General features: G+C 40.9%; 1 protein-coding gene and 1 long non-coding RNA gene across 6 annotated transcripts in view; one reads left to right on the forward strand and one right to left on the reverse strand.

Moving 5' to 3' along the window:
• The window catches only part of LOC140476332 (galectin-5-like), a 25,314-nt gene continuing 2,385 nt past the window's right edge, over positions 1–22,929 (forward strand). The window contains exons 1-7 of one of the 5 annotated variants that reach the window (XM_072568775.1): positions 1–62; positions 404–526; positions 1,533–1,559; positions 6,795–6,847; positions 8,415–8,669; positions 10,550–10,638; positions 21,472–21,643. In XM_072568775.1, coding sequence (XP_072424876.1) covers positions 8–62; positions 404–526; positions 1,533–1,559; positions 6,795–6,847; positions 8,415–8,669; positions 10,550–10,638; positions 21,472–21,643 — 774 coding nt within the window. In that variant the 5' untranslated portion in view covers positions 1–7. Of the gene's footprint in view, positions 63–154; positions 240–343; positions 527–1,532; positions 1,560–6,794; positions 6,848–8,414; positions 8,670–10,549; positions 10,639–21,471; positions 21,644–22,929 lie in introns of those variants that run through there. The other 4 variants (XM_072568773.1, XM_072568774.1, XM_072568776.1 and 1 more) reach the window with 4 other exon arrangements.
• The window catches only part of LOC140476333 (uncharacterized), an 18,022-nt gene continuing 5,724 nt past the window's right edge, over positions 10,632–22,929 (reverse strand). Inside the window, exons 3-4 of the long non-coding RNA XR_011960448.1 lie at positions 21,994–22,113; positions 10,632–12,020 (exon numbers count right to left, since the gene is read on the reverse strand). This is a non-coding gene — a long non-coding RNA (uncharacterized lncRNA). The remainder of the gene's footprint in view (positions 12,021–21,993; positions 22,114–22,929) is intronic.

The following is a 22,929-nucleotide window of genomic DNA, read 5'->3' on the forward strand; positions in this document are numbered from 1 at the left end:
CAAGGTAATGGAGCAGAGCAGATTTCGGAGTTTCAGAGGTTGCATCTGTGCTGTACATAACAGTATGTAACTCAAACTTTATGAGTAAAAGACAACTTTTCTGCTGTTTTCTAAACAAAGCTTACAGTGTTAGGTTGGCTTTAATGTAAAGAATGCAAAGCAAATATTGATGGAAGGAGGTAATATTACGAGCGCAATATGTTGGCCACTTCCAAAATTCGATCGCACCGTTCTATGGAGTACGTAGCGACTCTCCACTTCGCGGTCACATTTTATTCCAAGTTATACACTTCACAAAATATTGAAAATATCAATTGATATATAATGATATGAATTTCTGCAGGTTATTTCATTTGTTTCAAAGGCTTCAGCAACCATTCTGCGCGGTTTAATTCCAAAATAGGGGCATGTCTGAACTGGATTTGTGCAGCCACACCCGGGGAAAGGCAACGCAGTGAAACTCCCAGGGCGTTGGTGGAGCGTGAAAACTCTCACCTCACAGAGTGCAGTTTAAACCAGGATTCAGGTCAGCTGTCAGCATGGGATCTCGGGCCGGGGGTTGGGGGTCACTAGGGGTGGGAATCAGACCGGGTATTGGGGTCGCGGGGGCGTGGATCGGGCCGGGTATTAGGGTCATTCGGGGTGACGATTGGGCCGGGTATGAGGGTCACTAGGAGTGGGGATCGGGCCGGGTATTAGGGTTGTTTTGGGGTGAGGGGGGTTGTGGCCGGGTATTAGGGTTGTTTTGGGGTGAGGGGGGCTGTGGCCGGGTATTAGGGTTTTTTGGGGTGAGGGGGCTGTGGCCGGGTATTAGGGATTTTTGGGGTGAGGGGGCTGTGGCTGGGTATTAGGGATTTTTGGGGCGAGGGGGGGCTGTGGCTGGGTATTAGGGTTTTTTGGGGCGAGTGGGGGCTGTGGCTGGGTATTAGGGATTTTTGGGGCGAGGGGGGGGCTGTGGCCGGGTATTAGGGTTTTTTGGGGCGAGGGGGGGCTGTGGCCGGGTATTAGTGTTTTTTGGGGCGAGGGGGGGCTGTGGCCGGGTATTAGGGTTTTCTGGGGCGAGGGGGGGCTGTGGCCGGGTATTAGGGTTTTCTGGGGCGAGGGGGGGCTGTGGCCGGGTATTAGGGTTTTCTGGGGCGACGGGGGGGCTGTGGCCGGGTATTAGGGTTTTCTGGGGCGAGGGGGGCTGTGGCCGGGTATTAGGGTTTCCTGGGGCGAGGGGGGCTGTGGCCGGGTATTAGGGTTTCCTGGGGCGAGGGGGGCTGTGGCCGGGTATTAGAGATTTTTGGGGTGGTGAGTCATGGGGTATTAGGGTCTCTGAGGAGAGATCTTGGCTCTCTGGTGAAGCTTTGGGTGACTGAGGTTGATGTGGGGGAAAGTTGAGCAGCAAGCAGTGTGTCCCGATTATCCGGAGCTCAGACTTCCTGTCGTTTTCACACAGATAGAAACCTGTTTGTCAAGGTTTTGCTGCTGTTCCTGGGCGGGCGCTCCTTCAGTCGCCATTTGTTAAACCCATCTTATTCTCATTTCAGAATCGTTTCTCCTTCAACAGATTCATGGTAAGAAATGTCAGAATTTTGTTGTGTAAATTGCATTGCACTGCCATGTAGGTTTTTAAGCATTTGATGAACGATCTCTGGTGCTGGACTATAGTATAGCCTTCACTCGATACCCGTGGGGTTTTTCTTCCCTTGTGTTTGGGGTCAACCTCTACATTGAAAAGTTTTTATTAGCACTGTTCATAATATCACGATGTCTCAGACCATTCGACGTCTATTTGAGTTATTTCAGAGTGCAGTCACTGTTGAAGTTTTCACATTGATAAACTGTAGACTGAAGATTGGCATTTCGTGGGAAGACCACAAAAATAAAATAAGTTAACTACTAGAGATGTGACTTTTTTTAAACAAAAAGGTAGAAAATGCTGACAACATTCAGGTGGCATCCGTGAGGAAACCAGGCAAGTTAATTCATGTTTAAAGCCTGGGACTGATGTTGGATCAGTTCGTTAATTGTTCACAGGAGAATTTTTTTTTAAATTACCACTGTCTTCGTGCTATAAGCTGATGGTTGTTCTCTAAATCATTGGCTCGAAGTGGGATCTACATGGGTGGTCTAGAGCCATAGTTTCATAGGGATTTATCCCACCAAGATATCTTTAAAATACAAGCTTAGAGAACAGTGCAGATGAATTCTGATATTCTCCCCTTGACAGAAATACATACGTTTTCACCATTTGGTTTCAAGCAACTGTACAAGCAGAACAACAAGTACTATGCAAAAGACATCTTCATTATTACCATTCATATCTATGCTTAAACAAATGCCACAAACTATCATTTTGAAGTTACCTTTTCATATCCCAGTTTTACTCCTACTGCTGAAACTAAGTGTACTCTTGTTTTATCATAAGGGTTTTGGAGTTCAGGGAGCTGCTTCTGTTAAACCTGTTGCCAGTGTAGGTAATTGTAGCTATGTTTCTGTTTCTGTAGAAACCATATTCTTAGCACAGTTGCTAATAATAATTTTCAATCTGAGAACAGTAGCTACAAACTACCAGGTGCAATGCAGTTTTACTGGGCTAAATTGACATTTATGGTGATACCAATCACACACCTACTCTAGCTATTTAGGACTGTCTGCATTCCAGCAGTGTTAAAAGCATTTGATTTGTGAATATCTCTTCTTGAGTACTAGTTAGAACTTCATATTCTCCAGGACTGTTTGACTTCTGCGATCTGTTTAGTTAAATTTGATTTTATATCATTTCCTGCAACAAACTTGCATGGCAGGCAGTGCCTTACAGTACAAAAATGTTTCATACAATTGTGGCTCACTGCCTTTATTCCTGATGAAGGGCTTTTGCCCGAAACGTTGATTTCGAAGCTCCTTGGATGCTGCCTGAACTGCTGTGCTCTTCCAGCTCCACTAATCCAGAATCTGGTTTTCAGCATCCACAGTCATTGTTTTTACCCTGTACAAACTTACAGTCCATTTGGATGGAAAGATAGAAAATAGGTGTGGGAGGAGCCTGTTCAGCCCTTTGAGTCTGCACCACCATTCAGTACGATCACAGCTGATCACGCGATTTCAGTGTCCCACTCCCGCTTTCTCTCCATATCCCTTGATCCTTTAGCTGCAAGGGAATGTCCAGCTCCTTCTTGAATATGCCTAATGAACTAGCCCCAACAGTTTTCTGTGGTAGAGAATTCCACAGGTTCACTACTCTGAGTAAAGAAATTCTTCCTTATCTCAGTTCTGCATGGCTTACCCCTCTGATCCCTGTTCTGGATTTCCCCAACATCAGCAACATTCTTCCCACACCTAGCCTGTCCAGTCACATCAGGATTTTATATGTTTCTATGAGGTCATCCCTCATTCTTCTAAATTCTAGTGAGTACAAGCTTAGTCATCCAGTCTTTCTTTATATGTCAGTGCTGCGATCCTGGGAATCAGTCTGGCGAACCTTTGCTGGACTCCCTCAATAGCAACAATGTCCTTCCTCAGACTACAAGACCAAAACTACACACAATACTCGAGGTGTGGCCTCACCAAGGTCCTGTGTCTATGCAGCAAGGCATCACTACTCCTATACTCAAATCCTCTCGTTATGAAGAACCAACCTTCCACCAAGACACCCAGGGCTCAAGCACCTCACCTTTTCCTAAACTGCCACCATTCAGATAATAATCTGCCTTCCTGATTTTGCCACCAAAGGGGATAGCCTCACATATAAACACTTTATGTTGCATTTGCCAAGTATGTGCTCACTCAGCCAGCCTATCAGAGTCACTCTGCAGCCTCTTAACATCCTCTTCACAGCACACATTGCTACCCAGCCTAATGTTATCTGCAAATTTGGAGATATTACAATCAATTCCTTAGTCCACATTGTTAATGTGAACAGCTGCGGTCCTGCAGTAACCCACTCACCGTGCCTACCAGACTGAAAAGGACCCGCTTATTCTAACTTATTGCCTCCTATATGCCAACTAGTTCCCTATCCCCATCAATACATTACCTCTGGTACCATGAGCTTTAATTTTGCTTACTAATCGCTTGTGTGGGACCTTGTCAAAAGCTTTTCGAAAGGCTAGATACACAACATCCACTGATTCACCCTTGTACACTCTCCTGGTCACATCCCAAAAAATTCCAGGATGATTTCCCTTTAGTGAATCCATACTACTTTGACCAATCCTGTCACTGCTTGCTCAACTATTGCATCCTTATTGACTTCACCATTTTCCCCACCACCAATATCAGGCTAAACTGCCTATAAATCCCTGTTTTTTTTCCTCTCCCTCCTTTTTAAAAAAGTGGGGTTACATTAGCTACTCTATTTCAATGGATTCTTCCAGATTTTATGGAATGCTGGAAAGTGATTACCAGTGCATCCACTATTTCTAGGGCCACTTCCTTAAGTAATCTTAGATACAGAGCATCAGACCCTGGGCCCTTATCGAGTTTTAAACCTATTAATTTCCCCAATACTATCTCCTGACTAATAAAGGTTTCCTTCAGTTCATCCTTCATGTTTGAACCTCTGTCCCCTAGCATTTCCAGTTTGACTCATCATGTCAGTGTTGGCCTTAAGAGTGGTTGTGCTTAGTTCCACATCCTGCTACTTATTTGTGACCCTGATAGTTCTTCATGTTTAGGTACCTTTTTTAAAGTGTTTGTAAAATCATCTTCTAGCTCTTTTTCCAGAGACAGCATTCCCAATCTCAACAAGGCTATGTGAAAGTAATCTCCTGTTTACCCCTCCACACATTTTCTGAATGATTTTGAATCTAGAACTTGTACTTATTGCTTCCCTCAGCAGAGAAATTTCCCCTCATTCCTGATGAAGGGCTTATGCTGAAACGTCAATTCTCCTGCTCCTCAGATGCTGCCTGACCAGCTGTGTTTTTCCAGCACCCCACTCTTGACTCTGATCTCCAGTATCTGCAGTTCTTACTTTCTCCTCGAGAAATTTCCCCACCTAACTTTTGAGTATCTCAAGCTCCTGAGCATCAGACTCCTACTTATATCGCCATCTAACTTTTTGTGTTTCCAGGAATAAAGTTCTAACTTCTACAAACCCTCAATCTCAGTAGCATCCGAGTAAATTTCCTTTGTATCTATCGGCTTTCTGAAGTGTGTTGCCTGGAATTGCTACTATTCTACAGTGGAGGTTTAATCTAACTTATTGAAATGTACAAGGTTCTGAAGGGGCCTGCCAGAGTAGACTCTGTGAGGTTATTTCCCTTGGTTGGGGAATGTGGAACAGAGGGATACAATTCCATCTTCGTATTTTCCACATTTTAAGTGCAGCTTTAGTTGAAATCTTATTACTTGTTTCTTTTTCTTTTCATTTATTGCTCCTTTTCTCATTCACGCATTCTCTTTCTCTCTCCCTCTCCCTTTAGCCATGTCCTAGAAAATAGAACATTTACAAATAAAAAATTATTGCTGACTGTTAAATTCCTTCTTGCTCCACACCCCCTTCCTGATGAAGGGCTTATACCCAAAACATCGATGTCCCTGCTCTGCGGATGCTGCCTGACCGGCTGTGCTTTTCCAGCGCCACACTCTTTGACTCTGATCTACAGCATCAGCAATCCTCACTTTCTCCTCCCTGCAACCATTCATGCTCTGATAACTTCTGTAATGTAATGAAAATGCAGATGTTAATGATACAATGATTTAACACTGAAGTTGGTAATCATGTGCTTTTGATCACTGAGAAGAGAGGATGGAAGAACCTGGAATGGAGAGGTGTGCTACAGAGATCGGTATCATATGTAATGGTGCACAAAGAACAATTTATTGGAACTCCTGGAAGTCAGACAGTACAAACATTAAGATTAGAATTCTACCATTCAGTAAGGATATGGTGGTCTGTTTGTTTCAAATTCCACATTTGCAATTATTCCTATAACCCTTAAAAGCACTGCCTGAAAAAAATCTATCTCTGGCTTAAAAATATTCAAGCAACCCACTTCCACTACCTTCTGAGGCAGAGAGTTATAAAATCATACAGCCTTCTGGGAGACAAAGATACAAAGATTCTCCTCATCTCTATCTAAAAAGATGACCTCTGATTTTTAAATCCAAGATACCTCCCCCCCCCCCCGCACCCCCCCCCCCCCCCCCCCCCCCGCCACGCGCACACACTGCTAGATTCACCCATAAGAGGAAACATAATTTCCATGTCCACCTTGTTAAGACCATTCAGGATTTTAAATACTTCAATTAAGTCACATTCTGCTGTCCTAAACTGTCCATTCTGTCCAACAATGTTTCACTATTGGTTAAACCAGGGATATGGATGTTCACACCATGTAGAATCAGTACAGTTTAAGGGAGCAATCTGTCAGCAATGCAGGATAGAATCTCCAAGTTCCAGACTTTATTTCAGCCTAATGCATAAGGTCTGATAGAGTGAGGATGATATCTGTATAGTTAGTCAAGATTGTCCTACTGGACCATTGGTACTTTCTCATGAGAGAGAAATGACTGGCTACCATGTCTCAGGTTAAGGGAGAGATTGAGACGGTGAGTCTATCAGTAAAGACAGATCAAATTAACTTGCATATTTATTATGTTTGGAAGTTGTGAGCTTATTTATGTTATAATTCAGTTCTAAAATTTAGAACTTATTTCTTAGTCACAAAAATTAATTTTGATTTGGTTTATTATTGTCATGTGTACTGAGGCACAGTGAAAAATGTTGTCTTGTGTGCTTTACAGGCAGATCGTACTATACAAGTGCATTAGAGTAATTTTAACTTATCATTTTTGTTTTTCAGGACGAATTAGCTGTAAGTATATATGTGTAAATTTCTGCCAAGTCAAAGAACAGGTAAAACTTCAAAAGACAATGCCTTAACAATTGATATTCATGCAGACTTTGTGGAAATAATACTTTATAAGTACTTTGAAAATGTGTGCAATTTTAGTGATTTAATCTTTGTCTTTTCTCCTCAAATTTTGTGCTGATTCTCTCTCTCTCTTTCTGCCTTCCATGTGTGTGCTTCATCATGGCAATTACAGCTGTGAGTCTTGGCAGGCGACATCTTGCATGAGTCTTTTTTTGCCTCTCCACATTTCCACCCACAACTACCTGACGTACAAAAAATTAGAGAAAACTATGATCCACTGAGCAGATGACCTATTGTTCATCAAATGGTTAATTTGACAGAAATAAAACCTGTTCAGCCAGAGAATTTTGGGAGCAAGATTTGATCAGCAATGCACATTCCAGAATATGCAGGAATGTGGGGTGTGGTGAGGAGCCAGTGAGTATGTTGACTAGAATGAGCTACAGAAGAGTGGCAAATTAGACCTGTGTCACATTAGCAAGTAGATTCCACGTTAGGAAATGCTCAGGTCACAAGGAGACCTTATCTGGTTGTTATGGCTTTTTTTTGTCAAATTCGCTTTAATATCCTGAGAATTTAAGGTCTTTACCGATGTTTTTTAGTTCCTATTATTGATTTAGTCATTTTTTTCAATGAAAAACAAATAATTCAACATTTTTGTAATTACATCGATTTAATTCAGCATGTTCAGAGACATTGGAGCATAGAATTTTGGTCATTACGTGCATGTAGGTTTTTGCCACCACCACCCCCACCCCCAATCTGTGTCTCTATTAATTGCTTGTATAGACATCATTCATCTTTCACTCAGACAGGCTCTAATCTTTTATTCTCATTTAGGTTGCTTCAATGTCATCTGGTCATTCAATCCTTGATGAAAGTCTTTGCTTCTACATTAGTCATTTGTGAAGTTCATTTGTCATTCACCCTCACCACTGCTCCACACTCCTTTTTCACTGCTCTCCTTTCAAAATTGAAAACTTTGTTTTGTTAAGAACTTATTAGTCATTGAGGCTCCACAAGAGTGAAAGGACAGCACTTCGGGGGTTTTGGTGGGGTGATAAATGCCAATCTGCTGAGTTCTTGCTCCCTGAGCTAACTCGTGGAGATTTTGTTTTTTTTTCCAATTCTCAGAGAGTGGAGTTGCTCAGATGGTTGATTTTACATGACTGAGAATATTCTGATTTACAAAGCTCTATTTAAGAAGTGCTTCAGACTCACTCATGTGATTGCCTTAACAACAAAGCTAGGGTCAAACTTTGAGGGATAAAAATTGTGGTAAGTAAGTTACATGGTCACCAAACATAGCCAAGGACAAAGCTGAATCCTATTCTTGCCTAATATCAAGATACATTCCCTTGCCACTTTTGGGGAAGCAGGAAAGTTAGTTGTTCTTCTTACTTTTCCATTTTAAATGTGAATGAACTGATGTGGCTTGATGTTATCCAGATGAGATGAAGTCTGTTCTCTGAAAAAGATTAAATAGAGGATCTTGCTCCATGCACTAATAAATGAGCTATTGGTCAACTATTTTACTTTATCTTTTAGTTGGAAGATGCTTTGGGTCCTGATTTTTCAAATGCAAACAAACTCCAATCTGGTGGTGTGAGCCCACAGCCTGGATGGCCGAACCCACAGCCTGGATGGCCAAGCCCACAGCCTGGATGGCCGAGCCCACAGCCTGGATGGCCGAGCCCACAATCTGGATGGCCGAGCCCACAGCCTGGACCAGGAGGCCAAATGCCTCCTGCTTCTGGTTCACCTGGAGCCCCTAATCAACCTGGGCAAGGATATGCCACATTGGTAGGTATTGATCTTTTGAATTAAATACATAGTGCATATTATGATTTCAAGAAGTGGTAAAACTTGTTTTCAGTGTAAGTTATCTGCAACTGAAATTGAGAATCTTCAAATCTCTAGTGTTTGAGACTTGTGTGCTTATTTTTAGCCACGTTTTGAATATGGATCAAATTATTTCATTTGATTCTCTTGATCTTACTACAGACTAGAAAACATTACAAGAAACTTCACACAGCTGCTGAGGGAAGTAAATAGATAAATAACTATTGTAGAAGAGTTAGGAAAAGAGGCTGTAAGCTGAGTGTCAATTATGTATTTTGAGAAGACTTTAAATGACACGGCAAAGAGATTGTAGAATTGAAATGTGACAACATATGAGGAGAAGAATGAATACTTGCACTTCCCCACAGACTTTCTTTGATTTTTATTTTCACTGGAACTTACTTTAACTGAAGAATTAGTTCACCACAAAACTCTCCCAGAGAGTTTGAGACCTGTGTGAACAGAACTTGTCCTTAAGTAATCAAATTGTACATTTGTTAAGTGAACAGCTAATAGTCCGAACCAGAAATAGGCAGAATAGTGAATTCAATATCAAATCATCTTTAGAAAGTAAGAGGAGGAGAAAGATTGAAAGAAAACAAATACAAATTAAAACACTGTTTTGAAATCCAACAATAATTATGATCTAAAAAAAACGTAAGATATTTATTGCAGAAGCAGGCCATTCAGCCTAATCAGTCTATGTGGTCATTCATTCTCCAAGTAATTCTTCTGTCTCTTCTCCAAATGCTTGTGTAGTTTCTTGTTAAATGCATCCATACTATCAACTCCAACTTCTCCCTTAATGTAAATAAGTCTGCTGAAAGTTCTGAAGGATACTCCAAACTTCTAAAAGTTCATTTTTAACACTAAAGGGAAGAAAAGGCTTGCATTTCTATAGCATCTTATAATCAATTAAATACTTGCAAAGTATCTTAATAAACAGTTGTTTAGCAGTAATTAAGACTTATTTAGATCCCAACTTTTTACTTGTATTGAAATAATCAAGCCCTAATTTATGTGAGTTTAATGGATGTGCATAACACCCATAGCAAATTCGCACTTGCGTTTATTTCAATGACAAGTGTCTCAGCAAAATAGCAGTATGATGAACTTTCTGGAGAAACTGGGAAACTTATAGCCACTTCCCAATTTCAATGTTTAACTGAGCGTCTGCATCACTGTTAGCTGCAGTCTAATTTGTACTTCAATAATGATGAATGTTGTTATCCTCACTGTTAATTGTACAAAGCAATCTAGCTCATTAAAAATGTACTACATAGATTCATCCAGAATACAATCAGGAATGGAAACTATAGTTACAAGAAACCCTTCAAGGTAATGAAACTAATTTTGTTGGACCTGTCTTGTAATGGAAGTGCTAGTCTGTGCTATACAATACTCTCCTGTACTTAATAGCCCTCTGGCTACCCAAATTTAGACATGAATTATGGTCACAAAGGTGTGGTATTGAATGATGAACAAAGCAATACAGGAGTGATGAATCATCTTATTATTGGAAAGGGAAGAGAGAATTCTGCTTGCAGCTGGATTTATCATTTCATTTTGGATCAGTAACACACTAAACTTTTCTAAACTTAATTGATGTGTATGCGTCTTCCTTCAATTTAAAGGAAATTGAAAACCCAATCTGATTTAAAAACTCCAGCATGCATTGCCTTTTGTTAGTGTCTGAATGCAGCCTGGCACATAAATGGAATGCATTTAGCACAGTGTAAAACTAGAAATTCTGTTGAGTAAATGGAATATTGACAGAACTGTAAATCTTGAATCTTCCTATTTTCGATTTCATATTTTTTCTTTTCACTTGATATTTCCAGCCAGTACCTTATGACCTTCCTATCCCAGGAGGTTGGCAGCCAGGGAGAATGGTCAAGGTAGTTGGAACTGTCAAAATGAATGCTGAAAAGTAAGTTTTTTTTTATATGGATGAAACCTTTTTAACGTTTACTTAATATTACACCAATAATTACACCAGCTTATGTGAGAGTACAGTACTAGCCAATTGTTTGTTACCCACATGATATTAGAAATATCAGGATCACACCCTCTGCAGGTCTTGTTATTGTTAGAACGCATTTGTATAGCTTTTGTCATTCTTCATTCACATGGCCATTCTTGATATTTGAATTTGACCATCAGTTTTGAAGTTCATTTTGGTCCCTTGGAGAGACTGGATGGATCTTCAGCTGCAGGACCAGGAAATCATTTTGAAGCTGAATTCTGCCACTTTTTCTGTCTTACCATTTCAAGAGGAGTGACTCCGAGTGAATTGGAACTCATGTGAGGCACAAAAAAAGGCACAATTGTCAAAGGCCTTCAAACCTGAAAAACCTCACAAATAAAATTCCTTACTGATCCCTGCAGATTGACTGACAGATTGAACAGTGGCTTGTATTCCATTAGGCCCTATTTTTGCCTTCCCTCCATTGTTCATTTGCATGGCAACACTTAATATTCTGAGCCTTGATCAGGAAAAATCCATTTTGTAGACGCAATGTGTTTTGCCTAACATTGAAATTACCCAGTCTTTGCAAAGAGAACAGCACGGGCACCTAGAGCAATTTGGAAATTTTAGTCTGCCACACTTTGATGGTGGAGCAAGGACTCTGGAACTTTTAGCTCTAGATTTATGTCTGCATTGATCAATGGAACAGTAGGCTTTTCAGTGGCTGACAGATCCTGAAGGTTGTATGAGAGACAGCAGCACAAATAGTGGAAGCTACTCCACTTTTCAATAAACATAGGTAGAATAATGTCAGATATTACTTTTTTTTAAACTGCCTTCCAATATATAAGTTTCATATTTTGCCTTTTGCATGTTTTTCTTCTACAATCATTACTGAAGCTAGGATGAAAGATCGGGTAGATTTGGATTGGATTCTTTGCAGTAGCAAAGCTTGAGAGAGGACCTGATGAGATGTATAAGATTGAGAGTAGCATTAATAGAGTGGATAGGAATGTATTTCATCCATTTGTACAAAGGTCAATAACTGAGAGATGTAGGTTTAAGATAAATGGTAGAAAGCTAAGAGGAGAGTTCAAGAAAATTATTTTCACTGAGGGTGGTAGTCAAGAATTTACTGCCTGAAAGAATAGTTAAATCAGAAACTCTTGTCACATTTAAGCAACATTTATATCTTCACTTACATGGCCATGGCCTCCATTGCTTTGAGCCAAAAGCTGAAAGATGGGATTAGTATCATCAGATCAGTGATCAGCATGGAAAATGTGGGTTGAATAGCCTCCTTGGATGCGATAAATATAGGGGTGTGATCCAGTTGTTGTTGTCTAAATTGGAAACCAAGGACACGAGTAGGTGAAATTACCCAGAGTGAGACATGAAGGGACAGAATGCCAAACATATAGCAGCTAATGTCAAATGAGAAAACATAGTTAAAAAGGCAAAACTAGTATTTGGAACAAAATATATGAATTAATGGTGCAAATAGAGGTTAATGGGCTACCTACATTTAATTTTTTTCCAGCCATTGCATGGAGCTCTGAGGTCCATGTACAGCAGTGGTCCCTGAATCCAGAAGTCAATACATCTGCATGCTGACCATTTGAGCTGCCACACTGAAACAGCATTGATCATAAGATCTAGGAGCAGAATTAGTCCATTTGGCCATCAAGTCTGCTCTACCATTCAATCATGGCTAATATATTTCTCGAGCCCATCATTTTCCAGGCTGCTCTCCATACTCCTTGATCACCTTGCTAATCAAGAACGTATCCATCTCTGTGTCTTAAGTAGGTGACACAGATTAACTACCCTCTAGCTGAAGAAATTCCTCATCTCAGTTGTAAAGTGTCGCCCCTTGTCTCTGAGGCTGTGCCTTCGGATCCTAGTCTCTCCTACCAGTGGAAACATCTTCCCCACATTCATTCTATCCAGGCCTATCAGTATTCTGTGGCTTTCAATGAGATTCCCCCAAACCTTATAAATTCCATCAAGTCCATCCTGTTCCTGTAGTCCTACTTTTCAGATAATTGTCCATGTTTCCTTTTGAAGGTCTGCATTGAATTTGGCTCTGTTGCTTTCTCTGACAATGCATTTCAGGATTTAAATTTTCTTTTAATATTCTTTTCTCTCCTGTTGCCTTAGATTATTTTGTCATGAATCTGAAATGGTCCTCTGTAGTTATTGACCGATCTGCCAATTGGAACTGTTTTCTTTCTCTCTCAATTTGGCCTGGATCTGATGATTTTTAAGCACCTCTATCGAATTTCCTCTCCACCTTCAATGATGAGATCAGCCCCAAGTTTGCTAGTCTGTCTAGATGTCTGGTTCCGAGGATTCTCAATCTTTCCTGCAACCTCTCTAATGTCTTCATTCTTCCTTCGAGCGTCGTACCCAGAATTGGGCACAACAGTTCTATTGAGGCCACACCTATGTTATATAAAGGTGGTTGATAACTCACTTTTGTACTCTGCCTCTAATAAATTAAATATTTTTAAAATATGTTTCTTAATGTGTCCTGCCAACTTCAAAGATCCATGCGCATCCAGTCCCATCTCCTATGCCCTTTTCAGAAATATATCCTAATGTTTTGGTTGGAAGAACAAGGATAGGTATCACTTTACAATTCTTTGTATTGAATTTCATCTGCCCTGTATCTTGAAGTCCTATCACCATCCCCCTGTCAATTCACTATACTTGTAGCTTATACCATCTGCAAATTTAGAAATTGTGCTTCATCACCTTCCTCTGCATGAGTGGGGGTATGATTTAGAGAAAGGAACTTACTACACAGTCCAATGCCCTGTAAATTTAAGTGCTGCTATAAGATAATGCTCACCCTTGGTGTACACTGCTTGTGAAAAAAGTGCTGCTTGTTTGCTTCCAGCAAAAATGTTTTACACCAGTGGAAAGAAGGCTTATTTCTTATTGAAGGTGCTCATTCTAAGGGGTATGGATAAACTGGAATCTAAATAAGGAACACGCTGTCTGGCTGTGGCACATACTTCAGCTCAGAGTGAGGTAGATATCTGGAATAAACTCCCTAAAGGAAGTAGTTTGGGTTTGGAGGGATATGGGCCGGTGCTGGCAGGTGAGGCTAGATTGGGTTGGGATATCTGGTTGGCATGGACAGGTTGGACCGAAGGATCTGTTTCCATGCTGTACATCTCTGACTCTGAAGTAGAGACCCAGTAGGACCACTCCTCCTATGAGACCTTCTTTTACAAGATCATTTTTGTGAACCTCTTCTGGACCATTTCCAAGGCCAGCTCATCCTTTCTTAGATACAGGGCCCAAACTGCTCTCCATATTCTAAATGTATACAACCTTAGTAGTATATTTCTGCTCTTGTATGAGCCCTCTTGAAATGAAAGTTAACATTGCATTTGCCTTCTGAACTGCCATCTGAATCTGCATATTAACCTGAAGAGAATCCTGAACTCAAATTCCCAAGTCCCTTTGTGCTTCAGATTGCTGAAGCCTTTCCCTATTTCGAATATGGTATACACCTCTATTCTTCCGATCAAAATGTGTGACATCACACATTCTCACATTGTATTCCATCTGCAACTTCTTTGTCCATTCTCCTGATATGTTTATGTCCTTCTGCAACCTTGCCACTTCCTCAACACTACTTGCCATACCACCTATCTTGGTGTCATCTGTAAATTTAGCAACAGTGCCCTCAAGATTGTTAATGTATTATATGAATAGTGTTGGTTCTAGCACTGACCCCTGTGAAACTCCACTAGTCACCACCTCTCATCCTGAAGAAGAATCCCGTTATTCCTATTCTCTGCCTTCTGCAAGCGAGCCAGGCGAGGAGTGAGGGATAAGAGCACCTTCTTTATTCAGCCCCTCGCAGCTGGCCACAAGAAGGTTAATCTAAAAAAAGGAGGATCCTTTCCCTCATGGATACCTTTCTCAATTCCATTGTACTCCTGCTGTTTGAGAAGTAGACTTCCTTAAGTTAATCAAAGAGTGAGTCTATTAGTTTAAAAATGCAAGAGAATTTAAAATACCACAATATGCACGTAAGATTAGAAATGAGAAATGAATAAAAATATAACAGTTAAAAAGGACATACAAATTGGTATTTTTTTAATTCTTGGGGAGTAGTGGTGAATTGTAATGGCTGTTAAGTTGGGTGATTATGGTGGAGTTGGCTCTGGAAGTTGAACAGTTGATTTGAAGATTCTGGTTTTTGCAAGTTTGCCAAGAGGAGTTGTCCTGTTTCCGATTTGGCAGCCATCTTTGATAACTTGTGTGTGAGAGAGAAAGTGTTTCCACTGTTTCCTTTATGACCAATGTTCTCCAGCTGTAGCCTTTGCAGTATACTCTAACCCAGTAGCACTAGAAAATTAAACTAGTTCAAATACACCAATGGTGCTTTTGGTTTTCAACTCCTTTTGTGTATTCCCAGATTGTGCGTAGGGCCTGATTGGATAGGCTGGAGGAGCAAGCGTGAGGGAGTTGAGAGAATTAAAAGCAAAAATAACTTTTCTGTGTATTAAAGAGAGAGAGGAAATAATTTCCTTGCTTTGGAATTAGTTTAGAAGAAAATCTTTTTCGAGTTGCGTTTCTTTTCCTGTTTCTAGCAGAAAAAGAAAGTACGAGAAATGATTCTGGAGATGAGGGAAATGGCGGGGGAGTGGGATTAGCTGAGTCATAATTGCAGAGAGCCTGCACAGACAAAGAAGCTGAATGACTGCTCTCTGTGCTGTTTCTATTCTAGGAATAGGATCTTTTGTCCAATGTAGAGCTGCCTTCAGAACTTACAAGGAGATGAAGTAATGAAGTAACCAATTCCACAGCACTTTTTGTGGTGATCTTCTATAGCTCCAATGAAGTTATCATTTGCTCTATTAATATCCCACATACAAAAAGTTTAGATGCTGCCAAAAATGTACATTAGAGAGAATGACAGTTGACAGTTGCTGTGTATCCTTGGATACTGACCTCAGACCAATACATGTTGGTACAATGCTCTTCAATTAGAAACTCTCTTATATTTAGGGTCTCATGACAACAAAGCTGTGGGCAATTTTCTCCTCTGCTTGGACATTAGTACAGCGCTTGTTGGATGCTGCCTGAACTGCTGTGCTCTTCCAGCACCACTAATCCAGTATTTGATTTTCAGCATCTGCAGTCATTGTTTTTACCTCATTAGTACAGCTGTGCCTACATACACTCCTAACTTCTTGTATTTTGTTGCATCTCATCCTTCCTGATGCTGTCTAATTTTGTCTCAGTAAAAGCCTGACCGGTGTGTGGGTGCAATAAAGCAGCTGATGCAGAAAATGGCATTCAAGACTTTGGAAAATAGGTAGGACCGGGCCCCAGGCGTTCCTTCATCCTCCTCCTCATGATTGTCAGAGTCAACAAGGAAGAAATTTGTGTCTTATTCTCTTCTTTTCCCTGTTGTGTATGGTAAATTTATAGGTGAGTTCAAGCTCAGAATGAATTATTCAGCTAGAATGAATTGGGAGTCAGGGGACAAAAAAAGGATCGAAGTTTGGACCAGTTATTCGCAGGAATCCTGTGGTAATAGTAGAAGTTTGTAATCTGATGTCGGCAATATTTCTGTAATCTCACCAGAATCAGATATCAAGGTCAACATGGAGATCCTTTGATCTCCATGATCACCTCCCTGTAAACTGAGTTGCAGCAGGTTGGTGGCCCACCTCCCTCACGTTATATGATACTTCTTCCAGAAGCTATTTAAGTGCAAGTACATGTTCAGCTGTTAAACATGTAGGTGATGTGGGAATGTGTTTGAGAAATGTGGTGGTACCTTAACTGGATGAAGTGATTTTAAGATTATGTTTTTCAGGTAATTGATGTTTGATTCTTGAAGGAGTCTGTGGTGATAGTGGGCACTTCGATAGCCATAATCTAGGATCTTTAGTTAATATGTTAATTATTTGAGTACATAACAGAAGTTTAGTCATTTAACTCTTCCTTTGAGCCTGAAGGGTATGCTAGTCAGAAGGAAGATGGAGCAAGTGCAATAATTTGTACTCCGCAATCATGTCGATGAATTTTTGTGCCACTGGTTTGCAGTCCCAGGAGTGAGGAGTTGGCACTTCCTGCTAGTGCTACTTTCACCACATGGCACAACCTGTATTTTTGTGGTCACCTGGCATGGACACCCCAGTAGTCTGTGTTGCTTGAGTTTAACTTTATTCAGGAGGGTTTGCAAGTCTGTTCAAGAAATTGCGGCCATTTCTTTCCTTTACTGTTTTGCCCGATTCAGCTAAGTTAGCCAATCATAGTTCCTTAATTAGATGCTGATTTCCCCATGCACTTCTCCAATCTTCAGCTAGAATTTGGAGGTAATCCTGAGGGACAGGACTTGTATTTGGAAAGGCAAGAACTGATTAGGGATAGTCAACATGGTTTTGTGTGTGGGAAATCATGTCTCACAGACTTGGTTGAGTTCTGTGAAGAAGTAACAGAGAGGATCAATGAGGGCAGAGCGGTGGACGTGATCTATATGGATTTCAGTAAGGTGTTCAACAAGGTTTCCCATTGGAGATTGGTTAACAAGGTTAGATCTCCCGGTATACAGGGAGAACTAGTCATTTGGATACAGAACTGACTCGAAGGTAGAAGAGGGTTGCTTTTCAGACTGGAGGCCTGTGACCAGTGGAATGCCACAAGGATTGGTGCTGGGTCCACTACTTTTCATCATTTATATAAATGATTTGGAAGTGAATATAGGAGGTATAGTTAGTAAGTTTGTAGATGAGACCAAAATTGGAGATACAGTGGACAGCGAAGAAGGTTACCTCAGAATACAATGGAATTTTGATCAAATTGGCCAATGGGCTGAGGAGTGGCAGATGGAGTTTAATTTAGATAAATGTCAGGTGCTGCATTTTGGGAAAGCAAATCTTAGCAGGACTTCTACACATAATGGTAAGATCCTAAGGAGTGTTGCTGAACAAAGAGATTTTGGAGTGCACGTTCATAGTTCCTTGAAAGTAGAGTTGCAAGTAGATAGGATAGTGAAGAAGGCATTTAGTATGCTTTCCTTTATTGGTCAGAGCATTGAGTATAGGAGTTGGGAGGTCATGTTGTGGCTGTACAGGACACTGGTTAGGCCCCTGTTGGAATATTGTGTGCAATTCTGGTCACCTTCCTATCGGAAGGATGTTCTGAAACTTGAAAGTGTTCAGAAAAGATTTACAAGGATGTTACCAGGGTTGGAGGATTTGAGCTATAGGGAGAGGCTGAACAGGCTGGGGCTGTTTTCCCTCGAGTGTCGGAGGCTGAGGGGTGACCTTGTAGAGGTTTATAAAATCATGAGGGGCATGGATAAGATAAATAGATAAGGTCTCTTTTTTTTTGGGATGGGGGAATCCAGAACTAGACTTTAGGGTGAGAGGGGAAAGATATAAAAGGGACCTAAGGGGCAACTTTTTCTCACAGAGGGTGGTACATGTATGGAATGAGCTGCCAGAGGAAGTGGTGGAGGCTAGTACAATTGCAACATTTAAAAGGCAATTTAATGGGTATATGAATAGGAAGGGTTTAGAGGGATATGGGCCAAGTGCTGGCAAATGGGACTAGATTAGGTTAGAATATCTGGTTGGCATGGACGAATTGGACTGAAGGGTCTGTTTCTGTGCTGTACTTTTCTATAACTGGCCTTTAAAGGCTGTATATTAATTTCCATACAGCCATGCACAATTCTCCTGTTTTGTGTGAAACACTGCAACAGTGGATTTGCTAATGAACAGTCCAAGGAAGTTCTTATATAAATGCCCCTTAAGAATATCTGGAGGCTACAATATCTTCTGCAGAGAAGTTTAGACATGCAATCCAGGTCTGCCTGTTGCTGTGCAGTGTGCTATCTTTGTGGTGTATTCTGTTGCTTTTGTTTCTGTTTTGTAAAGGCATTACCTTCTACTTTTCTGAATTGAATTCCATTTGCCACGTTTCTGCCCATCAGACCAGCCCACAGATATCCTCCTGCAGCTTGCAGCTTTCTTCCTTACAGCCATCTACAAACATCTTCAGTCATCTTCTTCTTAAATGGAGCATCATTGAGTCTTAATCATTGCTATACCGTGCAATGCCTCTGTCCCTGTTCCTGGGCCAAACTTCTCAGATGTGTGTCCTAACATGTCTGAACAGGTTAAGTTTTAAAAAATTGATGTCATGCTGAACCCTGCGGAATGCTTCTCAAGGTATTTTTAATCACTTGCTTATACATTTCTGGTGCAGGTGGAACTTTAAACTGGGCCTAGGTTAGGGACAGTATCACTGTGCCAACAAGAGCCCCCAGAATGTCTCTAGAAGTGGTCTTCCAGTCACAGTCAACCATTATCATTTGCTTCCTGCAACTGAGCTGATTTTGAATCCAATTTGTGACTTTGCCCATGCATCTATTAAGTTTTCAATATCCTGAGTAATTTGCCATGTGCAATCTTCTCAAAAGCTTTGCTAAAGTCCATGTACACTATATCAAACATACTGTCCTCATTGACACTTCTTATTACCACCTCAAAAAAATATGCAAATACGAGTGAAACATGACCTTAGTAAATCCATTTAAATGTCCCTGAATTATTAATGCCTTTCCAAATATTTCCTCTTGCTATGTTAATCCCATCCAATATTTCAGACTCAACCTGATTGATTATGCATCATTCCCCTCATCAGCCAACACAATATACTCATTGAGAACCATACCCTATGTTTTTCGCTTCTCCATGCAGGTGCCTTTTCTTTGTCTTTACTTGGTCCTCATCTTTCTTTCGATATCCTGTTCTTCTTTGTGTATTTTCACAAGCTCTGAGACTTTGCCTTTTGTTTTTTCGCCAGTGCCTTTTCAGGACATCATGAAAACTGCCCGGCTTTCACTTTTTTTTTTAACCGAGCAACTTTACACTCCAAGCTGAAAGATGAACCATTTTGACTTTATAGAGAGGGATTGCATTATTTTGTTCTCCCTCAGATATGTAAATCGAGTGAAAGATGTATTCGTTCATTAAATAGGCAAATTTAGAAGTTTAAAGATAGTATTAGATGCAAAAAAAAGGCATAAAAATCGGTAAGAGCAAACAATGGACCTGAGGATTGGGGACAGTTTAAAAGTCAGCACAGGAGGATCAAGGGATTGATTAAGAAGCAGTAAATAGAGTATGAGAGTAGGTTTGCAGGGAACATAAGAACTGACTGTAAAAGTTTCTATAGGTACGTGAAGAGAAAAACGGTGAAAACGAATGTAGGTGCCTTGTAAATGTCAATATGAAAGTAGTAGGGTATTTTTTTTTGCCATTAATGCTTTGATCCTAATGGGGAGCACTGGTGGGAGATAAAAGTTAAGGCAGATTTCTGCTGTCAGGGTTGGGACTAATGATGGAGTTGGTGTCCTTGATGTCAGGGAAGAGGTATAGGTTCATGATATGCCACCTTTTACAGGACAGTAACTAAATTGCAACACTCCCTGCATTCAATATTAATAAGAAAATTTGAGCTAGTTTCCCAGTTGAATGAAGAATGGTGTAAGGTTTTTCTGATCAGGTTAGATGAAAATCAGTAATAGAGTCGTAGAGATGTACAGCATGGAAACAGACCCTTTGGTACAACCCGTCCATGCTGACCAGATATCCCAACCCAATCAAGTCCCACCTGCCAGCACCCGGCCCATATCCCTCTAAATCTTTCCTATTCATATACACATCCAGATGCCTTTTAAACGTTGCAATTGTACTAACCTCCACTCTTCCTCTGGCAGTTCATTCCACACATGTACCACCCTCTGCGTGAAAACATTGCCCATAAGGTCTCTTTTATATCTTTCCCCTATCACTCCAAACCTATGCCGTCTAGTTCTGGACTCTCCCACATCAGGGAAAATACTTTGTCTATGTATCCTATCCATGCCCCTCATAATTTTATAAACCTCTATAAGGTCACCCCTCAGCCTCTGACGTTCCAGGGAAAACAGCCCCAGCCTGTTCAACTTCTCCCTATAGCTCAAATTCTCCAACCCTGGCAACATCCTTGTAAATCTTTTCTGAACGCTTTCAAGTTTCACAACATCTTTTCATTAAGAAGGAGACCAGAATTGCATGCAATACTCAACAGTGGCCGAACCAGTGTCCTGTACAACCGCAACATGACCTCCCAACTCCTGTACTCAATACTCTTTGACCAATAAAGGAAAGCATACCAAACACCTCCTTCACTGTGCTATCTACCTGCATGCAATTAAGTGTATAAGTCCTGCTAAGGTTTGCTTTCCCAAAATGCAGCACCTTGCATTTATCTGAATTAAACTCCATCTGCCACTTCTCAGCCCATTGGCCCATCTGATTAAGATCCCAATGTAACCTGGGGTAACCTTCGCTGTCCACTACACCTCCAATTTTGGTGTCAACTGAAACCTCACTAACTAGATCACTTATGCTCACATTCAAATCATTTATATAAATGGTGAAAAGTAGTGGACCCAGCACCAATCCTTGTGGCACGCCACTGGTCACAAGTCGATTCCACCACCACCCTCTGTCTTCTACCTTTTGAGCCAGTTCTATATCAAACTGGCTAGTTCTCTCTGTATTCCGTGAGATCTCACCTTGCTAACCAGTCTCCCATGGGGAACCGAGTTGAATGCCTTACTGAAGCCCATATTGATCACATATACTGCTCTGCAGTCAGAGGAGGCTTACATGGAGAATAGGTACTGGAATGATTTCTTCAGGTGAAGAAGCTGTTTCTGTGCTATAAGTTCCACTTAATGTTTGGTTAATTTTATTTTCACAGATTTGTCATCAACGTGTGCTGTGGCCAGGATATTGTGTTTCATTTCAGTGCTCGTTTTAGGGAGGCTGGCTTTCATCAAGTAATGGTTCGTAATTCCAGAATCAGTAATGATTGGGGTACAGAAGAAAGGGATGCACCAAGGTTTCCATTTAAATATGGAGAACGATTTGAAGTAAGTGAAATATTTCTATTCCTGATGGCAGCTTTTTTTTCTATTGAGTCCTAATGATATGCAAAACAATCTTTGAAGAAATGTTAGAAATGTGGCTTGAATTTACTTTAAATTAGTACAGATAAAAGAAATAAACTGTGCAAAATAATTTGAAACTGAGCACAGGGATTTGTTAATTCTGGGGATTTCCTAGGACCTAGTGTTGTGCAACTTTGCCCATTTTTTTTTTGTTGGAATCATTCCACATTTATGCCAGCCCCTTAGGGGAGATTCTGTTATGGCTAAACATCCAAAGAGGCAATAGCCACATTGAAACGGCCATGGCTCTTGCATGGTACAGAAGCTCTTACCTGACATGAAGGTGAAGGCTGAATGTTGTCAAGGTCTTGGTGCATTTGGATATGGACTACTTCAGTCATGGAGGAGTTGGCCTTGTGCAGTAATCAGCAATCATCCTCACTTTAGACCCTCTGAAAGAAGGAATGTCATCAATGAGAAGTTGAGATGTTTTCGTCCTGAATCCTACTGACTCCAGTTTTGCTGGGACTCCTTGATGCCAAATTCAGCCAATTGCTGCCTTCGTCATGGACAGTCACTCTTGCCTCACTGCTAGGATTCGGCCCCTTTGATCATGTTTTGGACAAAAGCTGTAATGAGGTCAGGAGCTGAGTGGCTCTGGCGGAACTCAAACTATATAGCAGGTTCTTGTTGAGCAGGTGCTTGATAGCACTGACTATAACCTTCCTTCACGTTGTTGATCATTGAGAATAAACTGATAGGAGGTATCAAATTTGTTCGGCTTTTCATGGGCAGCATCTACTTGGGCTATTATCCACATTGCTGGATACTTTAAATGGAAGTTTGGAAGTATCTAAATTTGTTGGCTCTTTAACAGAGCAAATAGAAATAAAATTGAATTCAGTAACTGTTGGTCATAGAGTCATAGAGATGTACAGCACGGAAACAGACCCTTCGGTACAACTCGTCCATGCTGACCAGATATCCCAACCCAATCTAGTCCCACCTGCCAGCACCCAGCCCATATCCCTCCAAACCCTTCCTATTCATATACCCATCCAAATGCCTCTTAAATGTTGCAATTGTACCAGCCTCCACCACTTCCTCTGGCAGCTCATTCCATACATGTACCACCGTCTGTATGAAAAGGTTGCCCCATAGGTCTTTTTTATATCTTTCCCCTCTCGCCCTAAACCTATGCCCTCTAGTTCTAGACTCCCCGACCCCAGGGAAAAGACTTTGTCTATTTATCCTATCCATGCCCCTCA

The sequence above is a fragment of the Chiloscyllium punctatum genome, chromosome 4, assembly GCF_047496795.1.
Source record: "Chiloscyllium punctatum isolate Juve2018m chromosome 4, sChiPun1.3, whole genome shotgun sequence".
Taxonomy (NCBI): Eukaryota; Metazoa; Chordata; class Chondrichthyes; order Orectolobiformes; family Hemiscylliidae; genus Chiloscyllium; species Chiloscyllium punctatum.